Source organism: Mobula hypostoma, chromosome 3 (genome assembly GCF_963921235.1).
Source record: "Mobula hypostoma chromosome 3, sMobHyp1.1, whole genome shotgun sequence".
Classification (NCBI taxonomy): Eukaryota; Metazoa; Chordata; class Chondrichthyes; order Myliobatiformes; family Myliobatidae; genus Mobula; species Mobula hypostoma.
This window is the reverse complement of record NC_086099.1, coordinates 47804622-47828673: the sequence shown is the minus strand read 5'-3', so window position 1 is coordinate 47828673 and position 24052 is coordinate 47804622. Positions and strand designations below refer to the sequence as shown.

At 43.2% G+C, this 24052-nt stretch overlaps 2 protein-coding genes across 9 annotated transcripts in view; one reads left to right on the top strand and one right to left on the bottom strand.

Moving 5' to 3' along the window:
• Positions 1–7715, bottom strand: part of ipo11 (importin 11) — a 430673-nt gene extending 422958 nt beyond the window's left edge. For 2 of the 4 annotated variants that reach the window (XM_063042993.1, XM_063042997.1), the window contains exon 1: positions 7599–7715. The gene's annotated coding sequence lies outside the window, so the exon portion shown is untranslated. Of the gene's footprint in view, positions 1–4845; positions 4871–7544 lie in introns of those variants that run through there. The other 2 variants (XM_063042994.1, XM_063042995.1) reach the window with 2 other exon arrangements.
• Positions 7716–7862: 147 nt separating this feature from the next.
• Positions 7863–24052, top strand: part of dimt1l (DIM1 dimethyladenosine transferase 1-like (S. cerevisiae)) — a 36205-nt gene continuing 20015 nt past the window's right edge. Inside the window, exons 1-3 of one of the 5 annotated variants that reach the window (XM_063042990.1) lie at positions 7863–8092; positions 9168–9336; positions 21784–21857. In XM_063042990.1, the coding sequence (XP_062899060.1) occupies positions 9300–9336; positions 21784–21857 (111 nt within the window). In that variant the 5' untranslated portion in view covers positions 7863–8092; positions 9168–9299. Of the gene's footprint in view, positions 8093–8556; positions 9337–17354; positions 17570–21783; positions 21858–24052 lie in introns of those variants that run through there. The other 4 variants (XM_063042992.1, XM_063042989.1, XM_063042991.1 and 1 more) reach the window with 4 other exon arrangements.

The following is a 24052-nucleotide window of genomic DNA, read 5'->3' as shown; positions in this document are numbered from 1 at the left end:
TTCAAAAGTCATAGATTCTGGCATGGTTCCGGAGGACTGGAAGATTGCAAATGTCACTCCGCTATTTAAGAAGGGGGCAAGGAGGCAAGAAGGGGGACCTCATAGAAACATTTCGAATGTTGAAAGGCATGGACAGAGTGGATGCGGCAAAGTTGTTTCCCACAGTGGGGGAGTCTAGTACGAGAGGGCATGACTTAAGGATTGAAGGGCGCCCATTCAGGACAGAGATGCGAAGAAATTTTCTCAGCCAGAGGGTGGTGAATCCGTGGAATTTGTTGCCACGGGCGGCAGTGGAGGTCAAGTCACTGGGTGTATTTAAGGCAGAGATTGATAGGTATCTGAGTAGCCAGGACATCAAAGGTTGTGGTGAGAAGTCGGTGCAGTGGGACTAAATGGGAGATTGGATGAGCTCATGATAGAATGGTGGAGCAGAATCGATGGGCCGAATGGCTGGCTTCTGCTCCTTTGTCTTATGGTCTTATGGTAATCTCGGGATTGCTGCCTGTGCCACGCAACAGTGAGGAAAGGAATAGAATGAAGTGATAGATAAATACATGGTTGAAGAATTAGAGCGGGGGTTAGGAATTCAGATTTCTGGATAATTGGAATCTCTTCTGGGGCAGGTGGGGCCTGTATAAAAGGGACTGGTTGCACTTGAATCCAAGGGAGACCAATATTCTTGCGGGGATATTTACTAGAGCTGTTGGGAGTGTTTTAAGCTAATAAGGCAAGGCAATGGGAACCAGGATGATAGAGCTGAGGATAAGCCAAGAGGTTTATAAGTAGATGATGGGTGTAACATGAACATAAGGAAGAAGAAGCCAATGAATGGGTATACATGCAGACAGAGCAAAGAGTTAAATCACACTACAGGGACAAAATTCAAAGGGGAGAGGAATGCAGGACTAAAGGCGCTGTGTTTTAATGCATGCAGTATTCAGAACAAGGTGAATGAACTCATGGCGCAATGTCGGTATGACATTGTGGGCATCACTGAGTTGTGACTGAAAGGAGGCCATAGTTGGGAGCTTAACATCAAAAGATATATCTTGTATTGAAGGGTTCAGCCTGAGAGTCCGGCTCGAATTCGGAAGCCCAAGATCTCAGGGCTCTGGAGATGGGCGGATCGAGGATCGGTGTCACAGCAGGAGACCCACGTGTCGTCGGGGGGAGTCGGGATATCTGCTGTGGGCCCAAAGACCCGGGATCTTTGCAAACTTCGGGCACAGCGCTAAAAACAAAAGCGACGTAACAGACTTCTAAAATCATAAGCCAGCGAGTTGTTAGTTATGTCTCCCCGCTCGCTGCGGGAGAAAACGGAGAACACCTCCTTCTCCCTTTTTAGGGAGAGAGAATCTGCGGTATGTCGAATGCCGGATGAAACACGAAGTCTTTGGGGTAACTGCAAGTCTGTGTCTTTGTTATTGCTTTACTCACGCTCAGTGCTCAGTGGTGGTGTCGATGCTTGCGTTTTTTTGCTGGTGGGGAGGGGGGATTGTTGCTCGATGCCGCTTCCGCGCAGGAGGGAGGGGAACTGGGGGGGACTTTGGGGTTCTTATATTTATTTGTCGTTCATTCTTTAGGGCACTTGTTTGTTTTTGTGGATGTTTGCGAAGAAAAAGCGTTTCAGGATGTATATTGTATACATTTCTCTGACATTAAATTGGACCTTCGAAGCAGGAAAGCATTGGTGGTGGTGTGGCTCTGTTGGTAAGAGATGGAACTACATCTTTAGAAAGAGGTGACATAGAGTAAGAGAACATTGAATCTTTGTGAGTGGAGTTAAGAAATTGCAAGGATAAAAAAACATTATGGGAATCATATCTAGGCCTCCAAGTAGTAGCCAAGATGTGGGGGTTAAGATTGCAAAGGGAACTGGAAAGGACATGCAATAAGAGTAATGTCACAATTGTAATGGGTGACCTCAATATGCAAGGGGATTGGCAAGATAGATCAGATCTGTGTCAGATCACAAGAGAGGGAATTTGTAGAATGCCTACAAGATGGCTTTTCAGAGCAGCTTGTGCTTGAGCCTACTCAGGGAAAGGCTATCCTAGATTGGGTGTTATGTAATAACCCAGATCTTATCAGGGAGCTTAACGTAAAGGAACCCTTAGGAGACAGTGATCATAATATGATTGAATTCATACAGCAATTTGAGAGGGAGAAGCGCAACTCACATGTATCAGTATCACAAAGGAATAAAGAGAATTGCAGAGGCATGAGAGAGGAGCTTGCCCAGGTGGATTAAAGGAGTATACTGGCCGGACTGACAGCAGAACAGAGATGGCTGACGTTTCTGGAAATAACTCACAAGGCGCAGGATAAATATGTCCCATGGTGTCCTAACCCTAGCCCTAATGGCAAGAATGGGCAACCATGACTGACAAAGTTAAAGACTGCATAAAAGCCAAGGAAAGGCCATATAAGGCAGCAAAAATAAATGGGAAGTTGAATGATTGGAAAGTTTTTAAAATCCAATAAAAGGCATCTAAAAAAAGACAGAAGGGAAAAGATGAAAAGGGAGGGCAGACTAGACAATAATATAAAGCAAGATAACAAAAGGATTTCAGTTATATAAAGAGTAAAAGGGAGGCCATATCGGACCACTGGAAAATGGAACTGGTGAGGTCGTAATGGGGGACAAAGAAATGGCAGATGAACTTAATGGGTACTTTGCATCTGTCTTCACTGTGGAAGACACTAGAAGTGTGCCAGAGGTCCGTGAGTGTCAGGGAAGAGGAGTGAGTGCCATTGTTATTAAAATCGAAAAAGTGCGAGGCATACTCAAAGGACTTAAGGTAGATAAGTCACCTGGACCAGATGGACTACATCCCAGAGTCCTGAGAGAGGTTGCTGAAGAGATAACAGATGCATTGGTCATGATCTTTCAACAATCACTTCATTCTGGCATGGTCCCGGAGGAATGGAAAATTGCAAATGTAATTCCACTCTTCAAGAAGGGAGGAAGGCAAAAGAGAGGAAATTATAGGCCAGTTAGCCTAACTTCAGTGGTTGGGAAAGTGTTGGAATCTGCTATTAATGATGAGGTTTCGAGGTACTTGGAGACTAATGATAAAATAAGTCAAAATCAGCATGGTGTCTGTATAGGGAAATCTCGCCTGATAATTCTGTTAAGAGTTCTTCCAGGAAGTAACAAGCAGGGTGGGCAAAGGAGAGACAGTGGATGTCATTTACTTGGATTTTCAGAAGGCATTTGATAAGGTGCCACTCATGAGGCTGCTTAACAAGATAAAATCCTATGGCGTTACAGGAAAGATACTAGCATGGATAGAGGAATGACTGACAGACAGGAGGCAGAAAGTGTGAATAAAAGGTGCCTTTTCTGGTTGGCTGCCAGTGACTAGTGGTGTTCCTCAGGGATCACTGCTTTTCAAATTGTATGTCAATGATTAAGAAAATGGAATTGATGGTTTTGTGGCAAAATTTGCAGATTTGCGGATAGGTGGAGGGGTAGGTAGTGCTGAGGAAGCAATGCAATTGCAGGAGGACTTAGATAAATTGAAAGAATGGGCAGATAGAATACAGTGTTGGGAAATGTATGATAATGCATTTTGGTAAAAGGAACAATAGTGTGAACTATTACCTAAATGGAGAGAAGGTTCAAACATCACAGGCGCAGAGGGACTTATGAGTCTTCATGCAAGACTCCCAGAAGGTTAATTTACAAGTTGAGTCTATGGTAAGGAAGGCAAATGCAATGTTGCCATTTATTTCAAGGGGAATAGAATATAAAAGCAAGGAGATAATGCTGAGCCTTTTTAAGACACTAGTCAGCCCACACTTGGAATACTGTCAACAGTTTTAGACCCCATTATGTCAGAAAGGATGTGTTGTCAGTGGAGAGAGTCCAGAGGTGGTTCACGAGGATGATTCCAGGAATGAAGGGGTTAACATATGAGGAGAGTTTGGCAGCTTTGGTCCCGTACTCACCGGAATTTAGATGAATGCAGGGGAATCTCATTGAAACCTACTGAACGTTAAAAGGACTAGATAGGGTGGATGTAGAGAGGATGGTTCTTATGGTGAGGCTATCCAGAACTAGAAGGCACAGCCTCAAAATCAAGGGGCAACCCTTTAGAACAGAGGTAAGGAGGAGTTTTTATTTTAGCCAGAGTGTGGTAAATCTGTGGAATGCTGCACCACAGACTACGGTGGGAGAAGCGAAGTCCGTGCATATATTTAAGATGGAAGTAGATCATTTCCTGACCAGTCAGGGCATCGAAGGATATGGCAGGAAGGCAGGTGTCTGGGTTTGAGCGAGATCTGGGATCAGCCATGATGGAATGACCCAATTCTGCTCCTCTGTCTTATTCACTAAGGAAAATGACATGCAGGATTAGTGAGATCGGTGTCAGATATTCCAATATGCCAGGCATTTTGAGATCAAGGAGGAAAGAGGGTTGGGTCTCTTGAAGAGCATTAAGGTGCATAAATCCCTAGAGCCTGATAGGATCTATCTCAGTAACTGAGAGGCAAAACAAAAGATTGCAGAGGCTTTGAAAATCATTATGTTCTTTCTAGCCACAGGTGAGGACCTGGAGAAATGGGGAGTAACCAATGTTGTTCCTTTACTTAAGAGTATTCACTAGTACGGAAACTATTGCAAAGAATTCTTAGGGATAGGATTTACCCACTAATCAGCATGGTTTTGTGCAGGGCAAGTTGTATCTTCCAAATACGAGTCTTTTTAAGGTGTCCAAAGTGACTGATGAGGGTAGGGTAGACTTCAATATAACTAGAGCCCAAAAAGCAACTCAGCGCTGCAATTTGTTATTTAAAAAGGATTAAGATCTTATTTTTCAGATGAATATCAAAACATACTGTGAAATGTGCCATTTGCATCAATCAGCGAGTCCTGTTTTGCAATATTTCCCTCATGATCAGATTGGGATGGTCGAGGGTGAGTTATCATGGTCACTGTGAAAGATTAAAGATTAGCTTCATCACATGTACATCAAAAGATACAATGAAATGCTGTTTGCGTCAATGACCACACAGTCCGCATCTGTCACAAGGCTTCTGGCACCAACGCAGCTTGCCTGCAACTTACTAACCCTAACCCGTACGCCTTTGGAACGTGGGAGGAAACCAGAGCATCCAGAGAACGTACAAACACCCTACCAACAAGTGATATTTGAGTCTGCAGTTAGGACTCTGATGAAACACTGAGAGTTCTACTGATCAGACGTTAAACAAAAGTATTTCAACTTTCTCATATGTTCAAAATGATTCGGTGGTATTATGTTCTCACCAAATGTATCTTATGTCAGCAACAGTAAAACAACTTATCAAGTTAGTCTGTAAATTTGTACGTCCTTACCATGAGTACATGGATTTCCTCCGGGTGCTCTGGTTTCCCCCCACAGTTCAAAGACATACCAGCTAGTAGGTTAATTGGTCATTGTAAATTGTCCCCTGATTAGGCTAGGGTTAAATAAGTGGGTTGTTGGACAGCACAGCTGGCTGGAACAGAAGGATGGTACACATTGCATCTCCAAATAAACAAATAAATTAATAATCAGACTTCTACTTGCGGATGTCTGCTATTTCTAGGTAGACACTACACATTACCAAACCACCACTGCAGAAAAGAACCTCAATGGTTGCACAGGTCCTGAAAAGTATTATATAAAATGTAAATGTTGTCACAAGAAGGATTGATTTATGTACTGAGTCCAAATATTTGGTAAGTAGAATCTAAGCCACAGGGAGTACTTCGGGTGGGAAATACTGCAACTTCAGCAGACAAGCGATGTGAAAAGACATTTTGAATTGGTTTCATAAACAGTCACTTGGACAAAAAGGGTTCCTATGGTCCCATCAGTCCACAGCTCATAAATCTACAACCAAAAACAATCACATCAAATGTTATATCAAACTTTAAAATTTGGATGTGGTAAGTGGAATATCTCGTACAGAAATTACATGCAAACTGCAACTATTTATCAAGACCTATTTTGATGAATTTCACTAGCATTTCCAGAACATAACACTACAAGTCTGCAAATAAAAATCAGTAAACATCAAAAGGCCAGGGAAAATATATAACTCTCCTGTACTAAAACTAAAAGTTTCCAAGATGTCTACTACTTATGGACATTAGAAACAATATGTTTACAAGCATACACCTAAAGTAGTTGTAAAGTTGTGATTTATGCAATGATACAAGAATGTGGAAATGAAACATATTCGATTCAAGGCGTGATCAAATACAGGACCTGACAAATAGGCATAAACAAAAAGACAACTCTACTTTAGTATACGAGGTACTTAAATTTCCCTTTCATGTAGGAGTATAATCTAATTTGGCATTCCACTACAGAATTGGCTGTGCTTATCAGCTGGGTTTACAATGAGACTCATCTTCTTTTATTTGCACAGAAAGGTTATCATTACATTATTTTGCACAAGAGTAGGAGAGTTATTCTGGTATTCTGGTCTAATATTTATCCTTTTTGCAAATTGCTGCAAGATTATCTGGCATTGCCATATGGGGGAAGCAGACTGACTGCCACATTTTCTCCAATCATTAACAGCGACAGCACGTACAAAATGCTGGAGGAACTCAGTAGGCCAGGCTACATCAATAGAAAAAAAGCAGAGTGGACATTTTGAGCCAAAACCCATCGGCAGGACACCTGAAACGTTGGCTGTGCTCATTTCCATAGATGCTGCCTGGACTGCTGAGTTCCTCCAACATTTTGTGTGTTGCTCGGATTTTCTCTTGTTTGTGATTAACAATGACTACCTTTCTAACATATTCCAGTCAGTGGAGTAAAGTACTCTGGGAACTCTCCTCAACCATTAGGCTCTTGAACCAAAGGGGATAACTTCACTCACCCTTTACTGAAACGTTCCCACATCTTAGGAACTTACTGTCAAGGACTCTTCATCTCATGATCTTGATATTTATTATTATTTCTTTCTTTTTGTATTTGCAGTTTGTAGTCTTCTGCACAACGTTTGAACACCCAAATTGGTGTGGTCTTTCATTGATTCTATTATGGTTATTACTATATTATGAACTTACTGGGCATGCTCACAAGAAAATGAATCTCAGGATTGTATAAGCTGACATACATGTACTTCGATAACAAATTTGACGAAAAAGGCACTACCATAAGTATCTGTCCTTCCAATTGTTTTACACACTAATTAGACAACTCTGGAAACAGATATAGAGGAAGCTGTTGCCGACCATTACTACTAGTTCTAAAATGAATTAAACTATTGCCAAAATGAGTCAGACCACACAAATTAGGATAGAACATGGACGTTCTCCTAGTGGGGATGGAGGTAAACGGCTGACGTGGTTATGAACAGGGTTAGAAAGGATGATGAGACCATCAAGTATTTGGGATCTCTTGGCTAATTGGAGCAGGACGGTCAATGGCCGGAGACCGTGGGCCCATCGCCCAGCAGCGCCGCAGATTCACCGCCCCACTCCTGCTCTCATCTTCAGGATTAAACCCTGCCGCGCAAGTCGCCGGCAGCCGAACAGGGCTCTAAAACAGCCACACCTGCATTTCCGAACGAAGGGCAACCGGACCCGGGCTGTGCTGGTGTCACCGTACCTCCTCTCCCGCTGCCCCCTCACACGAACTCAGACCCAGTGAGTGCACGCTGCAGGCAGGACCGCGCCATCAACCAGCGGCGCGCACCGATGTCTGGCGCGTGCAAACACGTCACGGCAAAGAGCGGCTGAAGCGAGAGCGGCACCACAGAGAACAGCGCTCACGTCCGCGACAGCGCCGCCACCCGCAGCACAGAGAACAGCGCCCACACCCGCCACAGCGCCATCCAGTCACAGGGGCTCAGAAGGGAAACGCTGGGAGCCCTGGGCGAGCTGGCGGCGGGGGAGAAACCGAGTGAATGTTTCAGGTCGAACAGCCTCAGTCCGAACCTGAAAAGTGAGAAAACTAGTATGCTCAGTTACAAAGAGACAATATCTGCTAGATAACTTTGTTAAGGTAACGATGACTCTAACATCTGACCGTTGGAGGTCCAAAGAAGGAACAATAAATGAAGAATAATGCCACGAAGACAACAAATTTCACGATCTATGCCGGTGATATATTATACTTGATTGTGATTCACATTCTGGTGGAGGGTTGCTGCTCTGGTTGGAAGATGGGTCAATGTGCTATCACAGCAATCGGTATAGAGTCTAACTGTATGTTATGTGTGGTAACAATTTGGATATCAATATTGCAGCTATACTTTGTAAATTTGAAGTGTCGTGAAAATTGGTGCATTTAATTGAATAATGGTATTAGACTACAGGATAATATTGATCAGGGAGTAAAATGGACAGAAGCAATGGGAAATGGAATTTAATTTTGATGAGTATGTGGTGATACACTTTAGGAAGACTAATAAAGATAGGATATGCGCAAGGGAGGACTGAGGAACAAAGATCTCCGAAGGTGGCAGCATTGCTAGATAAAGTTGTGCAGAGGTAGTACCAATTATTATCTGGGGTAATAATGTTATGGTGCAAATTTATAAAACATTAACGAGCATTAAGGATGCGTTAGGTCTAAAGACGGAGCAGAGGAAAGACTGTTTAGGCTGGATTTGCTTGGAGCAGAGTGGGGCGTGGCATTGATAGAAATGCAGGAAATAATGAAGTTCATAGACAATAGGGACATTTTCCCTGCTGCTCTGAGGTATCGAAAGCAAGAGAGCATAAGCTTATGGTAAGGAGGTGGGGGAGAATATGAATAATGTTTTCACCCAGAAGCCTAATGGAATCTGAAATGTGCTGCCTTAGTGGGCGGTAGAGACACGCAAATTAATGCAGATGGGTGCTTGATAGTCATTGAGGGCTGAAGGGGCCTGTTTCTGAGCTGTATGATACTGAGATTTGATATATTTGAAAGCATTTTTATGAATCCAAAAGTGTAGATATTTGCATTGGGATAATTATTGGCTTCTAATGAGTGATCGCAATTAAAAAATTGTTTTAGGAATAGTATCTGTAGAAGCTATTGAAACCCATAACAATCAAAGCTGATGCTACAGAATAGCACAATGAAATCATTTGATATACAGATCAGACTTAAGTGCATTTATGGCTTTTATACCAAGAATTCTAACTAAGCCAGAGAGTAGTGAATCTGTGAATTTTATCTATCCACAAGGATTGCGGTAGAGACTCAAATTGTGTCTAGTGAAGTAGAGGATCAATTGATATTGGGATATTAAGGGAGTCAAGGAATTTGGAATTAATGGAAGATGGTGATACCGAAGATGAAATTTTGTGATCTTATTGGATGAATGCGCACTTCCTCCTATTCCTTCTGTTCTCAGGTAAGCAAACAAAATAACTAACCAGAACCGCTTAAATGTCCACACGAGTTCAAAATGGGTTTGAAAGTTTTGTTAATCTGTAACAAAAAAAAGGAGTACCACCTCAAGTGAAATGGAAGGAACCTCAATTTTGATGAAAAATATAGAGACTGTGAGCAAATGACACAATAAGTAAGCTTTTAATGTGATGGGTGACGGGGCTGGTGCCGTATGGAAGATGTTATCCTTTGTCTTGAGAAGGGCAGGGCACATTATGTGGCAGAAAATAGCAAGCAGGCTAAACATTACTGTGGCATCATCAATGCGGTTCCTCTGCATTGAAACCTAGATTTCATTCCATAACCTATTGAACCGTTTCTCTTTGGTGGAAAGGTACATCCTCCCTAAAATCAGATGTCTTTGTTGTTCCCTCGGTTCTTCTTAATAAGAAAATTGGTTTCCCACTTAGAGTCTAACTCATTAACAAGTACGCAGGTCTGTCACTTTTGTAGTTTCCAGCATGAGAACTCCTATGGAGAAACCTCTGAAAGCAATTATGTGATAGATTTACCGATGTTGGTTCTAAACTACTTATATTTGGTCCAGTTTAGTTAACTAGTTTCAAACATGTAAAAAATGCAGAGAGAGAAATGTACTGGTCTTCATGAGAGAGAGAGAGGAATGATGTGTGTGTTGACATTAAAGAAAAAGAATATGAATTATTAGGAATAATAGACATAAACTAGGGGATACACAAGCAAGATTGGTAGAAGATGGGCAGATTAAATGGTTAAATTGTTGTAAAGTTGGATTAGGTTGGCTAGTTCTTTTTCAGCAGGACTGACAACAATGTGGTAACTGGTCCTCCTTCTGCAAAGTAAATTTCTTCAGAATCAGCATGCATGTGAGTTCTGTCTGTCTTTTCCCAATTTAATAATGTGTGTAATTTGTATTTTACTTATGTTTTTCTTGTGACTGCTCCTTAGATGATGCTATGTGTCTGTGATGCTACCACAAGTAAATTTTTCATTGCACCAATGCAGACATGTACTTGTATACACACAATAAACTCAACTATTTGGTTTAAATGTTTTATAATTGCCAACTCAGTGTCTGCATCATTTTCACCAAACTCCATTCCCTTATAGCCCAGTTTCTCAGATCTGCTTGTATAACTGCAACATATCCATAAACACGACCGATCTCAGCAGAACTCAGCAGCTCAGGTAGCACTCTACGGAGATACATAAACAGTCAACGTTTCAGGCCAAGACCCTTCTTCATCAGGACTGGAAAGGAAGGCGGAAGAAGTCAGAATAAATGGAGGAGGGGGAGGGAGAGGACAAGCTGGAAGGTGATAGGTGAAGCTGGGCGGGTGGGGCAGGGGACGAAGTAGGAAGCTGAGATGTGATCAGTGGAAAAAGCAAAGGGCTGGAGAAGGAAGAATCTGATAGGAGAGTGGAGTGGATCATGTGAGAAAGGGAAGGAGGAGGGGTACCGAGAGGGAGGTGGTAGGCAGGTGAGAGGAAGAACTAAAAGGACAGAGTGGGGAAATGAAGAAATGGAAGGGAGAGGGAAAACATTAACAGCGAGGACAGCATCAATGGTGGAGGAAGGGAAACCCCTTTCTTTGAAAGGGAGAATCCCTTTCCCTTGTCCTGGAAGGGAAAGCCTCATTCTGGGAATTGATATAGTGGACGTAAAAGAACTGAGAAAAGACAGTGGCATTTTTACTTCAGCAAAGTGGACCTACACAAGGCATATCTACAGATGGAGATGGAAGAAGGGTCCGAAGTGTTTCTCATTATAAACGCTCATAAAGGGTTTCATCACTATAATAGAATTATTTTTGTGGTTGCATCTACACCTGCACTCTAGCAGAAAGCCAGGGACCAGGTGCTGCAAGGCTGCCCAGGAACTCAGGGTCACCTGATGACATCACTGTTACAGGCAAGAAACACCCAAAATCTCAAGACTGTGTTCAAAAGATTAGAGGTTATGGGCTCAGAGTACAATGCCACAAATGTGAATTCCTTAAAACAGGTATCACTTGCTGTGGTCACACCACTGATGCACAAAAATTACACAAAAGTGCCAAGAAAATTCAAGTAATGGTGAATGCCCCAAGGCCAAAGGATGTGTTACATATGCAGGCCTTTTCAGGATATTACTATAACAGTCTCCTGCCAAACCTGGCCACTGTGTGTCACCCCTTGAACTCATTATGACAAACCAGGAAGAAATGGCAATGGACAATGCAGTGTGAGGTGTGTGATGGGGCCCTATGAACTGTGCTTTTGAAAAGAGAGAGAGAGGTATTTAAAACTGACATCTTGTTTTTAAGAGAGAGAGAAAGGAAGAGAGAGAGAGAGATGCTTTGAGATGGTGTTATGAACCCCTAAGGTTTATATTTCCTGTGGACTGTCACTTTAAGGCATGAGGAACTTCTGGTTTTCTGCTGAGTTGGAGAGAGAGCAGCTCGTAAGTCGCTATGGTGACCAAGGGCAGCGTTATTTGATGGACTATCGATGTTATAGTTTCTCTGGAGTGTGTTTATACTCCCCAAGGACATTGCCTGCTAGTGCTTACACAGACAAAGATGGGAGGAGTTATTTGAATGACAGTTGGTACTCAGTACGGTGAGATAAATAGGAGGTCAGATGATAGACCTGCAGCACATGGTTTTGGACACTGAATGAGCTTTGTTGTGCCCACAGAAAAAGTGGGATTTTGGAGGATCAATCAGGCAGATTGATCAGTGGCTCTTGCAGTGAGAAAAGGGAGTGACCGGAGGGGAGTTGTTCATGTGTCCAACCTTTTGCCTGGGTTGATGATTCCACCACAGAAGAACAATCCCCTTTGTTGAAGTCACAGTCGGTGACTTTTAAAGGGTTATGGAGGACAACGGGAAGATCAACGGCGTCAACTCACCTGAAGACTCAAATCTCAATCAATCTCTCTCTCTCTCTCTCTCTCTCTCTCTCCCCCTCCCCCCCTCTCTCTCTCTCTCTCTCTCTCTCTCTCTCTCTCTCTCTCTCTCTCTCTCTCTCTCTCTCTCTCTCTCTCTCTCTCTCTCTCTCCCTCCCTCCCTCCCTCCCTCCCTCCCTCCCCCCCCCCCCATCACTACTCAACTCAATACCACAAACTGAACTGGACTTTACTCATTATCGTAAGACTGTATCTATTTACCCCTGGACTTGAAGAAGCTTGGTTTTCTTAAATATTCCACACTTACTTATGTATAATCATTCCTAACCTGTTTTATATATCTGATTTTAAAATTACTGTATTGCGTAGTTACTAAGAAATATTATTAGTTAATAGCAATACCAGACTCCAAAGTGTTTTCCATTTCTGCTGGTTCTTTAACCCGTCACGGGGTACGTGACAGGTGGTTTTCAAAAAGGCAGGGAAAATGGTGACGTGGGACACTGTACTGACACACTATGCTCCCCATCATCCAGTGAAGCTTGTCTGTGACACTCCAGCTTCTGGTACAGGTGCACTCATGTCACATGTTATGAGAGATGGAAATGAATGCCACATAGCCTTCGCAGCTCGTTTCCTTAATGCTGCAGAGAAAAAATTGTGCACTGGTTGACTGAGAGGCCTTGAATCGGATTGGGGGTGTAAAACATTTCAACCAGTACCTGTATGGGAGAGAGTTTACCCTTATACTGATCATCAACCACTACTGTCCATTTTCAATCCACAGAGAGGTGTTTTACTAACAACAGCAGCAGGAATGTAGAGGTGGGCTCTGCTTCTTAGAGGACGCAGTTACAAAATCAAATTCAAGAGGACAACTAATCATGAAAATGCTGATAGAAAAGGAGAAGGAGAATACCCAAAAAATTTGGAAAAGAGGACACCCTTCTTGATGTATTCTGCCTAACGCAAATCGGAAGTGTCTCTAGTTCAGCAGAGATGATCTAAAGGGAAACCAGAAATGACCCCACACTGTCTCAGGTCTTCATGGCCACCCAATTGGCTGGAATGTGCAGCAGAACTTTCAGTTCCCCCATTTTTACCAGCACAGGGATGGACTTGCCTTTGATTCGAGTTGCCTTATGTGGGAGTTGAGAGTTGTTGAACCATCCAAGCTTCGAGCTAAAATTGGATGAGCTACATGCGGTCATCTAGGCATGGTCAAAACGAAAGCATTGGCTCGAAGCTTTGCCTGGTGACCTGGGACAAATCATCAAATCGAGCAGCTTTCCATGCACTGTTCGGGACGCAACACGTCCAAAAGAAAGGTGTTCAGAGATGTCAGAACCACTTTCTTCAGTCCCAGAGTCAACTCCTACAACCATCATGGAGGAGGCCCCATAACATGAGATTGTTTCACAGCCACAAGTTTGACCTGCCAAGCAAGGTGACACCCTCCCCCTTGTCAGGAAAAACATTATCCCACAGGAGTAAGAAATCCGACACAGCGATGAAATCTTCAGGCCTGAATGAGACAATTTAAAATTCACTATGCTCTGGATGTCCATATAAGTTGAGTTGGAGTTTATAGCTAAGCAGAGAGGAATGTTGTGCATTTAACATTTCAGTAATATTGTAAATATATTGTTTGATTAAGCATTCTTTGCTGAAATCATTCATTTTGGGTTACATATGTCATTATACCACCACGTCATATGTGCACATTTCACCAAAGTAAAACTAAACGTGCACATGTTATCCCCTGTTCCCTTGTTTTTCTTTTGATCAGTTTCTGGAATTACAAAACATACAGACAAGACTGCAGAAATATAATGGGGATGGGAAATATAATAATATACAGACAAGATAATGCATTTTCCTTCCATTACTGGTCAGAGATGAAGTTAGTCAGGTCAGAACAGGATCAAGTAGCTCAATGGTTCAGTTCAGGTTCGCAATGTATAGTCTTGGTTGTCCAAGCTGTTGGGAATTTCCCCCTCTATGATAATTTTACCACACTAGGAATCTCTTGAATCTTTGTTGCACTCCCTCTGGTAAATATATCCTTTTTTAAGGGAATGAGAACTGCATACGATGGTGCAGGTGTGGTTTTAACAAGGCTCTACATAAGCCTAGAGACATTGTTCATTCAGTATTCATAGCAGGAGTATTCAAGGACGTTTTCAACCTCTCACTGCTATGGGCGGAAGTTCCCACTTGCTTCAAAAAGGCAACAATTATACCAGTGGCTAAGAAGAATAATGTGAGCTGCCTTAATGACTATCACCCAGTAGCACTCACATTGACAGTGATGAAATGCTTTGAGGGGTTGGTCATGACTAGACTGAACTCTGGCCTCAGCAAGGTCATGGACCCATTGCAATTTGCCTATCGCCACAATAGGTCAATGGCAGATGCAATCTCAATGGCTCTTTGCACGGCTTTAGACCACGTGGACAACACAAACACATATATCAGGATGCTGTTCATTGACTATAGCTCAGTATTTAATACCATCATTCCCACAATCCTGACTAAGAAGTTGCAGAACCTGGGCCCCTGTCCCTCCCTCTGCAATTGGATCCTTGACTTCCAAACTGGAAGATCACAGTCTGTGTGGATTGGTGATAACATCCCCTCCTCGCTGACGATCAACACTGGGGCATCTCAGGTGTGTGTGCTTAGCCCACTGCTCTACTCTATCTATACCCATGACTGTGTGGCTTCGCATAGCTCAAATACCAATAATAAATTTGCTGATGATACGACCATTGTTGGTAGAATCTCAGATGGATACAAGAGGGCGTGCAGGAGCGTGATATGATAACTAGTGGAGTGGTTTTGTAGCAACAACCTGGCACTCAACGTCAGTAACACGAAAGAGCTGATTGTTGACTTCAGGAAGGGTAAGATGAAGGAACACGTGCCAATCCTCATAGAGAGATCAGAAGTAGAGAGAGTGAGCAGCTTCAAGTTCCTGGGTGTCAAGATCTCTGAGGGTTTAACCTGGTCCCAACATATCGACGCAGTTATAAAGAAGGTAAGGCAGCGACTATACTTCATTAGTTTGAAGAGATTTGGTATGTCAACAAATACACTCAAACTTCTGTAGACGTACCGTGGAGGGCATTCTGACAGACTGCATCACTGTCTAGAATGGGGGGGAGGTGGGGGGGGGGCTACTGCACAGGACTGAAAGAAGCTGCAGAGGGTTGTAAATCTAGTCAGCTCCATCTTGGGTACTAGCCTACAAAGTACTCAGGACATCTTCAAGGAGTGGTATCGCAGAAAGGCAGCATCCATTATTAAGGACCTCCAGCACCCAGGGCATGCCCTTTTCTCACTGTTACCATCAGGTACGAGGTACAGAAACCTGAAGGCACAGACTCAGCGATTCAGGAACAGCTTTTTGCCCTCTGCCATCTGATTCCTAAATGGACATTGAATCTTTGGACACTACCCACCTCACTTTTTTCAATCGTGCAAACATTAGGAATTCTGCAGATGCTGGAAATTCAAGCAACACACATCAAAGTTGCTGGTGGACACAGCAGGCCAGGCAGCATCTATAGGAAGAGGTACAGTCGACGTTTCAGGCCGAGACCCTCCGTCAGGACTAACTGAAAGAAGAGCTAGTAAGAGATTTGAAAGTGGGAGGGGGAGGGGGAGATCTAAAATGGTAGGAGAAGACAGGAGGGGGAGAGATGGAGCCAAGAGCTGGACAGTTGATTGGCAAAAGGGATATGAGAGGATCATGGGACAGGAGGCCCAGGGAGAAAGAAAAGAGGGGGGGAACCCAGAGGATGGGCAAGAGGTATAGTGAGAGGGACAGAGGGAGAAAAGGGAGAGAGAGACAAAGAATGTGAGTATATGAATAAATAATGGATGGGGTACGAGGGGGAGGTGGGGCATTAGCAGAAGCTTGAGAAGTCAATGTTCATGCCATCAGGCTGGAGGCTACCCAGACAGAATATAAGGTGTTGTTCCTCCAACCTGAGTGTGGTTTCATCTTTACAGTAGAGGAGGCCGTGGATAGACATATCAGAATGGGAATGGGACGTGGAATTAAAATGTGTGGCCACTGGGAGATCCTGCTTTCTCTGGTGGACAGAGCGTAGGTGTTCAGTGAAATGATCTCCCAGTCTGCGTCGGGTCTCGCCAATATATAGAAGGCCATATCGGGAGCACCAGACGCAGTATATCACCCCAGCCGACTCACAGGTGAAGTGTCGTCTCACCTGGAAGGACTGTCTGGGGCCCTGAATGACGGTGAGGGAGGAAGTGTAAGGGCATGTGTAGCACTTGTTCTGCTTACAAGGGTATGTGCCAGGAGGGAGATCAGTGGAGAGGGATGGGGGGGGGAACGAATGGACAGGGGAGTCGCGTGTGGAGCGATTCCTGGGGAAAGCGGGGGGGGGAGGGAAAGGTGTGCTTAGTGGTGGGATACTTTTTTAAATATTTATTATTTCTGATTTTTGGATGATTTTTAATCTATTCAATATATGTATAATTAATTAATTTATTATTATTTTATTTTGTTTTTTTCTTCTATATTATGTATTGCATTGAACTGCTGCTGCTAGGTTAACCAATTTCAAGACACATGCCGGTGATAATAAACCTGATTCTGATTTAAACTTATTAGCATCTTTCTCACAATTCCACCCATCAAACTATTTCTCTTCTCTTAAGTCTAAATCAGGATGAAATTCCAAAAAGCTTTCTGGAGCTATATTCAGAGAGCTGAGCTGAGCTGTAGTAGAGAATTTCCCCAGGAACATATAAATAGTAAGAAGTTGGCAGACTTTGGGGGTAATATGCAGGCTGCAGTGTGCTCAGGAAAAGATTAGACAAGATGCTGGAGGAACTCGGGGGGGGGGACGCTGTCAGGTAGCGTAGATAGAGGGAAATCTTCAGTCGAGATGAACGGGCCCACTATCCCTCCGTAGATGTTTCCTGAGACATTTGGGTTCCTCCGGCATTTTGTGTGTTACCCCAGTCGCTGCAGCGCGCCTGCTTTACCTGCGAGCGGCGCCCGAGAGCGCGGCATCCGGGGGGGGGGGGGGGACTTCTCTTGACTTCGCTCCTTATTGTCGTGACGTCATCCGGAGCGACGGCGTGCTGCGAGGGGCCGGCGTTAGTTGGTGGTTTACCGGGGTCCCGTCCTAACGTCGGAGGTCAGGGCTCTCTCGCGGAGGGGCTGCCGGCTCGGCTGGTGAAGGAGGAGACGCGCGGGTTGTGATCGGTGCTGGAGCGGCGCTTGGCGAGATGCCCAAAGTCAAGAGGGAGAAGCGATCGCGTGGCCACCGGGAGACCGCGGCTCCAGGTGAAATAGGGGTTGTCCCGGGGAGAGTGCGATGGCCTGGGGCCTGGGGCCTGTGGCTGACGCCGCGGGGAGAGAGTGATGGCCTGGGGCCTGTGGCTGACGCCGCGGGGAGAGTGTGATGCCCTGGGGCCTGTGACTGACTCCGCGGGGAGGTTGGATCGTGTGGTGCTTGAATACGGGGCTGTTACAGAAGAAGCAAGCGTAAAACTTATGCCCTTCTCCAGCCAGCGTGTCGGGATCAACAGACTCTTTGCCGCCGCTGTCAATCCAGCGGGCATCGTTTCCTAGCCCCGGAATATCTCTGCCTGTGTCAAACTGGTTTCGTAAATGTGTATTTGGGGACAACTTATGTCTGGGTCTGTTATGCACAGATTAATTATTGATGGTTAGGACCTACAAGTACTTGGGGGTGCACCTGGATGACAAACTTGAGTGGAGCACCAACGCAGGGGCTGTGTACAACAAGGGCAGAGTCGCCTCTACTTTCCGAGGAGACTGAGGTTCTTATGGAGTATGCAGGCCTCTTCTTCACATGTTCTACCAATCTTTTGTCGGCAGTACATCTTCAATGCGGTGTAGTGCTGGGGGAATGACATCAACGCGGGTGATGTCAGCTGGCTCAATAAAATGATTCTGCTCTGCTCTAACTTAATTTTATTCTTCCTACTTCTCTTCTAATATTTATATATGTGTACTTGTAATGCTTCCTGTGGGATCCATAAATCATCTATCTATCGCTTACTCATTTCCATCCAACATTTGTAATGGATTGTTCCTGTAAACACTTTAATTGTACTGGTAGTTTTACTAATGCAGCAAGTTTATGTAGGATATTTCCGTGCCAAATGTAGCAATAGAAAGTTAACAGTAACAGGGAAAGGTGTTTGTGTTAAATATACTTGTTTGAGTCCAAGATATTTGTTGAATGAGTACTTTTCCTTTTTCCAAATCTAAAAGCCAAGACTTAAGATCTTAATTGGTTCTGCAAGAAACCATAGAAACTACAGCACAGAAACAGGCCCTTTGGCCCTTCTTGGCTGTGTCGAACCATTTTCTGCCTAGTCCCACTGACCTGCACACGGACCATATCCCTCCATACACCTCCCATCCATGTATCTGTCCAATTTATTCTTAAATGTTAAAAAAGAACCCGCATTTACCACCTCGTCTGGCAGCTCATTCCATACTCCCACCACCCTCTGTGTGAAGAAGCCCCCCCAATGTTCCCTTTAAACTTTCCCCCCCTCACCCTTAACCCATGTTCTCTGTTTTTTTTCTCCCCTTGCCTCAGTGGAAAAAGCCTGCTTGCATTCACTCTATCTATACCCATCATAATTTTATATACCTCTATCAAATCTCCCCTCATTCTTCTACGCTCCAGGGAATAAAGTCCTAACCTATTCAAGCTTTCTCTGTAACTGAGTTTCTCAAGTCCCGGCAACATCCTTATAAACCTTCTCTGCACTCTTTCAACCTTATTTATATCCTTCCTGTAATTTGGTGACCAAAACTGAACACAATACTCCAGATTCGGCCTCACCAATGCCTTATACAACCTCATCATAACATTCCAGCTCTTATACTCAATACTTCGATTAATAAAGGCCAATGTACCAAAAGCTCTCTTTACGACCCAATCTACCTGTGACGACACTTTTAGGGAATTTTGTATCTGTATTCCCAGATCCCTCTGTTCCACTGCACTCCTCAGTGCCTTACCATTAACCCTGTATGTTCTACGTTGGTTTGTCCTTCCAACGTGCAATACCTCACACTTGTCAGTATTAAACTCCATCTGCCATTTTTCCAGCTGGTCCAAGTCCCTCTGCAGGCTCTGAAAACCTTCCTCACTGTCTACTACACCTCCAATCTTTGTATCATCAGCAAACTTGCTGATCCAATTTACCACATTATCATCCAGATCATTGATATAGATGACAAATAACAATGGACCCAGCACTGATCCCTGTGGCACACCACTAGTCACAGGCCTCCACTCGGAGAAGCAATTCTCTACCACCACTCTCTGGCTTGTTCCATCAAGCCAATGTCTAATCCAATTTACCACCTCTCCATGTATACCTAGCGACTGAATTTTCCTAACTAACCTCCCATGCGGGACCTTGTCAAAGGCCTTACTGAAGTCCATGTAGACAATATCCACTGCCTTCCCTTCATCCACCTTCCTGGTAACCTCCTCGAAAAACTCCAACAGATTGGTCAAACATGACCTACCACGCACAAAGCCATGTTGACTCTCCCTAATAAGCCCCTGTCTATCCAAATGCTTGTAGATTCTGTCTCTTAGTACTCCCTCCAATAACTTACCTACTACTGACGGTAAACTCACCGGCCTATAATTTCCCGGATTATTTTTTGATCCTTTTTTAAACAACGGAACAACATGAGCCACTCTCCAATCCTCCGGCACTTCACCCGTAGACAGCGACATTTTAAATATTTCTGCCAGGGCCCCCGCAATTTCAACACTAGTCTCCTTCAAGGTCCGAGGGAACACTCTGTCAGGTCCCGGGGATTTATCCACTTTAATTTTCCTCAAGACAGCAAGCACCTCCTCCTTTTCAAGCTTTAGATAACGTAATTTAAAAAAAACTTACTCCACACATCCCTTTCAAGCTTTGTTTATCTCTCCCATGAGTGCATTTCCTCTAATATTTGATGTTACTATTTGAGGAAAAAGATTCTATCTATGCTTTTCATAAATTCAGAAGCTTCTATTAAGTTCCCCACAGCATGAACTGCTGAGTAAATAGCCCAGTTTTGTCTAACCAGTCTTTTTTTTCACTCATCCCCTCTAATCCAGGCAGTACACTGAATATATGAGCCAATGAAGAAAAATATACAATGTGCTTTCTCTGTTGTCCTATCTACTTTTGTGGCCTCCTTCAGAGTGCAATGGACCACAAGGTCCCTCTGTACGTGGTGTTAAAGGACTGCCATTACCTGTATATTTTCTCTGTGCATTTGACCTCCCAAGGCTCACCAGCCTATAATTTCTTGGATTATCCCTATTTCCCTTTTTGAGTAAACACACAATATGGCTTCTTCTCAGTCTTGGTGGTGCTAGTAATGATTGTCAAGGCCCCGTCAATCTCCCCTCTGTACGTGCTGCCAAAATGACTTTCCAAATTGCATTATCTCACACGTCTGAAGTAATTTTTATCTGCTACTTCCCTGCCCAACTGTCTAATGTATCCTTAGGCAGTCATCTTTGCTATTTGTGTCAATTTTCATGTTTTCTGCGGGTTTATTAATCAGTCCATCTACTTTCTCATCCATGGCACTTTATACATTACAGTCTACTTCCTGTCTACTGAAATTCATTTTTTTATTACCTTCACTCCATTGTTACATTTTTATGCCGATTCCACTACTTCCATGACAGTTTCCCAGTTCTCTAGTCCTAACCAATTCACCTTCAACCCAAATGTACATTCCCTCCACACTTATGTTCCTTCCTCAAATTAAGACCTTATCAGTTCTCTTTTGCCTACACATCATTCACTTGGCTGAATTTATTCTCACATTAAAACTTAATCAACACACACAAGATGTTGGAGGAACTCAGTGGGTGAGGCAGTATCCATGGAGGATCTCAGTTTAAAATATTGACTGTTCATTTTGCTCCATCGACGCTGCCTGACTCCCTCCGGCATTTATTATGTGCTGATCCAGAGAATGAAACAGTCTTTCCATGTAAGGCAGCCGCGGTTCATTTTCACTTCGTCCAATCTAGTGCACTGCCTGTGGTGCTCAGGGTGGCCCATCCACACTGACGAACAAAAATACAGGTTTGGTGATGATTTTGCACAACACCTGTACCTGTGGTCTGCAGGAGTAGCCCTGATTTTCTAATCACCTGACACTTCAACTTATGATACTACTCCCATTCTGAACTTCGTCTGTGGCCTCCTGCAATGTTAGAACAAGGAAAACCAGCACATCTTTTGGCTGGGCATAGTGGATTCTGCAACTTTAGAAAACTTACTCTGTCTGTTTCCGTCAGGACTAGCTATTTTTGCCTGCCAGCTCTCTTCCTTTTTCTATCATGTGTCAGGTTAATTTGTCTGTAGTTTTGGCTTTCTAAATGTTTGTTGTACTGCAAGCTCTACATGCGTGCTAGCTTTGGCAAAATTGGGATTTTTGAAAACTTTTTTGTGTTTATAACTTCAGTTTGGTAATGCTTTCCTTAGGTATTGTGTTCAACACTGGAATTGGACAGCATATTCTGAAGAATCCTTTAATTGTGAATAGCATCATTGACAAGGTACAGTAGTAGGCAATATGCCATATTGTTTAGTCCAATCCATATATAATTTAACATTTCCATTTCTAGGTTTTTGAATGTCTTTACATGCATTAAATGATTATTGATACACAGAACAGTAGAGCACAGGAACAGGCGTTTTGCTTCACAATGTTGTGCCAAACTAATCAAGCTAATAATGCCTAATTAGATAAATCCCTTTTCCCTGCACATCTTCCATTTCCTTCCATTCTCTGCATAATTGTGTGCCTATCTGGTAGACTTCTACACACCTCTTTTCTATTTGTCTTTACCACCAACCCTGGCAGCGCATTCTATGCATTCACCATTTCTGTGTGTATAAACAAACATTGCCCTACATATCTTCTTAAAATTTTGCCCTTTACCTCAACACAGGAAGAAAATAAACAGCTGCCTATGGTTTTTATAACTTAATAAACCTCTGTCCATTCTCTGCTCTTATCTCATACTTTCTACTCAGAAAAACATCCTGGTAAACTTCTTCGGCACCCTTCCCTAAAATACTTTACAATGATGAATGCAACACTCTAAGCACAGCTTAACCGTGGTTTATAAGCTTCAAACATAAGAAAATCCGCAGATGCTAGAGATCCAAAGCAACACACACAAATTGCTGGAGGAATTCAGCAGGCCAGGCAGCATCTATTGAAAAGAATAAACAGTCAATGCTTTGGGCTGAGACCCTTCATCAGGACTGGAACGTGACTTCCTGACTCTTGAACTTAATGCTTCAATTAATAGAGACAAGCATGCCATACGCTTTCTTTACCACTCTGTCAACTTGTGCAACCACTTTCAGGGAGCTGGGCCATGGGCCCTAAGATTCCTGTGTACATAATATTGTTGAGGGTCATAGCATTTGTGTACCAAATTACACATTTCCCTTAACACTTGATCCCCAAAGTGCAATACTTTTTATTAAAATCCTTCGAATCCTCAAGAAACTCATTTGTTAGTAAGACCTGATCCACCCTGCACAGGGCCATGCTGACTCTTCCTAATTTGGTCATGCTTTTACCAATGCTCAGAATCCTCTCCAATAGCTTTCCTACCACTACCTAACTCATCAATGTTAATTTCCAGGATTATCCATATTTCCCTTCTTGAACAAAGAAACAGTATTAGCTATTCCCAATCCTCCAGGAGTTCAGTTATGGGCTGGAGAGGCCACAAACATTTTGATCAAGGCAATCTCGTCTCTTGCTTCTCTCAATAACCTGTGGTATATGCCATTAGACCCTCAGGACTTATCCACCCTAACATTATTCAAGAGACCCGATACTGCCTCTTATCTCAAAATATCCTAGCTTATGAATATGCATAACACTATTTTCACTATCGTCTATGCATTCTCCATGGTGAATATCAACACTAAGTACCCATCTAGGATTTTGCCCAAATCCTTGGCCTCCAAACACGTGTTCTTTGTCCTTGAGAGGTCCTACTCTAGTTATCCTCTTGCTCTTCATTTATGTATAGACTATCTTGGGAGTTAATGTCTTAGCTGCAATGGGAAATAAAAAAAGAGAGGAAATAGAATTTATTTAAATTTTTAAAATTAATTTATTTGTCATTCAGTGCTCTGCAGATCCATATTTTTCTGTACTCTTGGTTGAATAACACATTTATTATAGATCACTGCCATGAAGCTAACAATTCAGTTTGTGGTTTACATGACTAGTTGTCCCTCAAGGGATTTGGCAGGGCACACCTTTGAGACAGCAACCCTGCCTCTTGTCAAAACTATGGAGTCTTCTACGAGTATTTTTATGTACACAATTTTTTTTTAAAGAAAACTAATAATTAGGAAGCAGAACTTATCTTTGTCTCATGATCCTTCCCTGCTTCACACTTCAGGTAGAATTCAAGAGATCCTTTCTTTTTTATTTCACTCATACTGGGGAGTTCCAGTAAGGTAAATCTCTGTACTAAATTGCAGTGACACAGAATTGTGGCAGATGCCCAGCCGGCTGTCACTGATGTCTTGGATTTTCTGTTTCAACACGTACACGTGCATATCTCTGGATTTAATTTTAATGGGTGATTGGAATTTCCAACACCAACCTAGGTTTTGAACCTGCTGTCAAATTTGGAAAAATTAGAACAGGACTTCATTATCTATTCACAGATCTGGGGATTTAGGGATCATTTATTCCATTTGATATGATATAGCA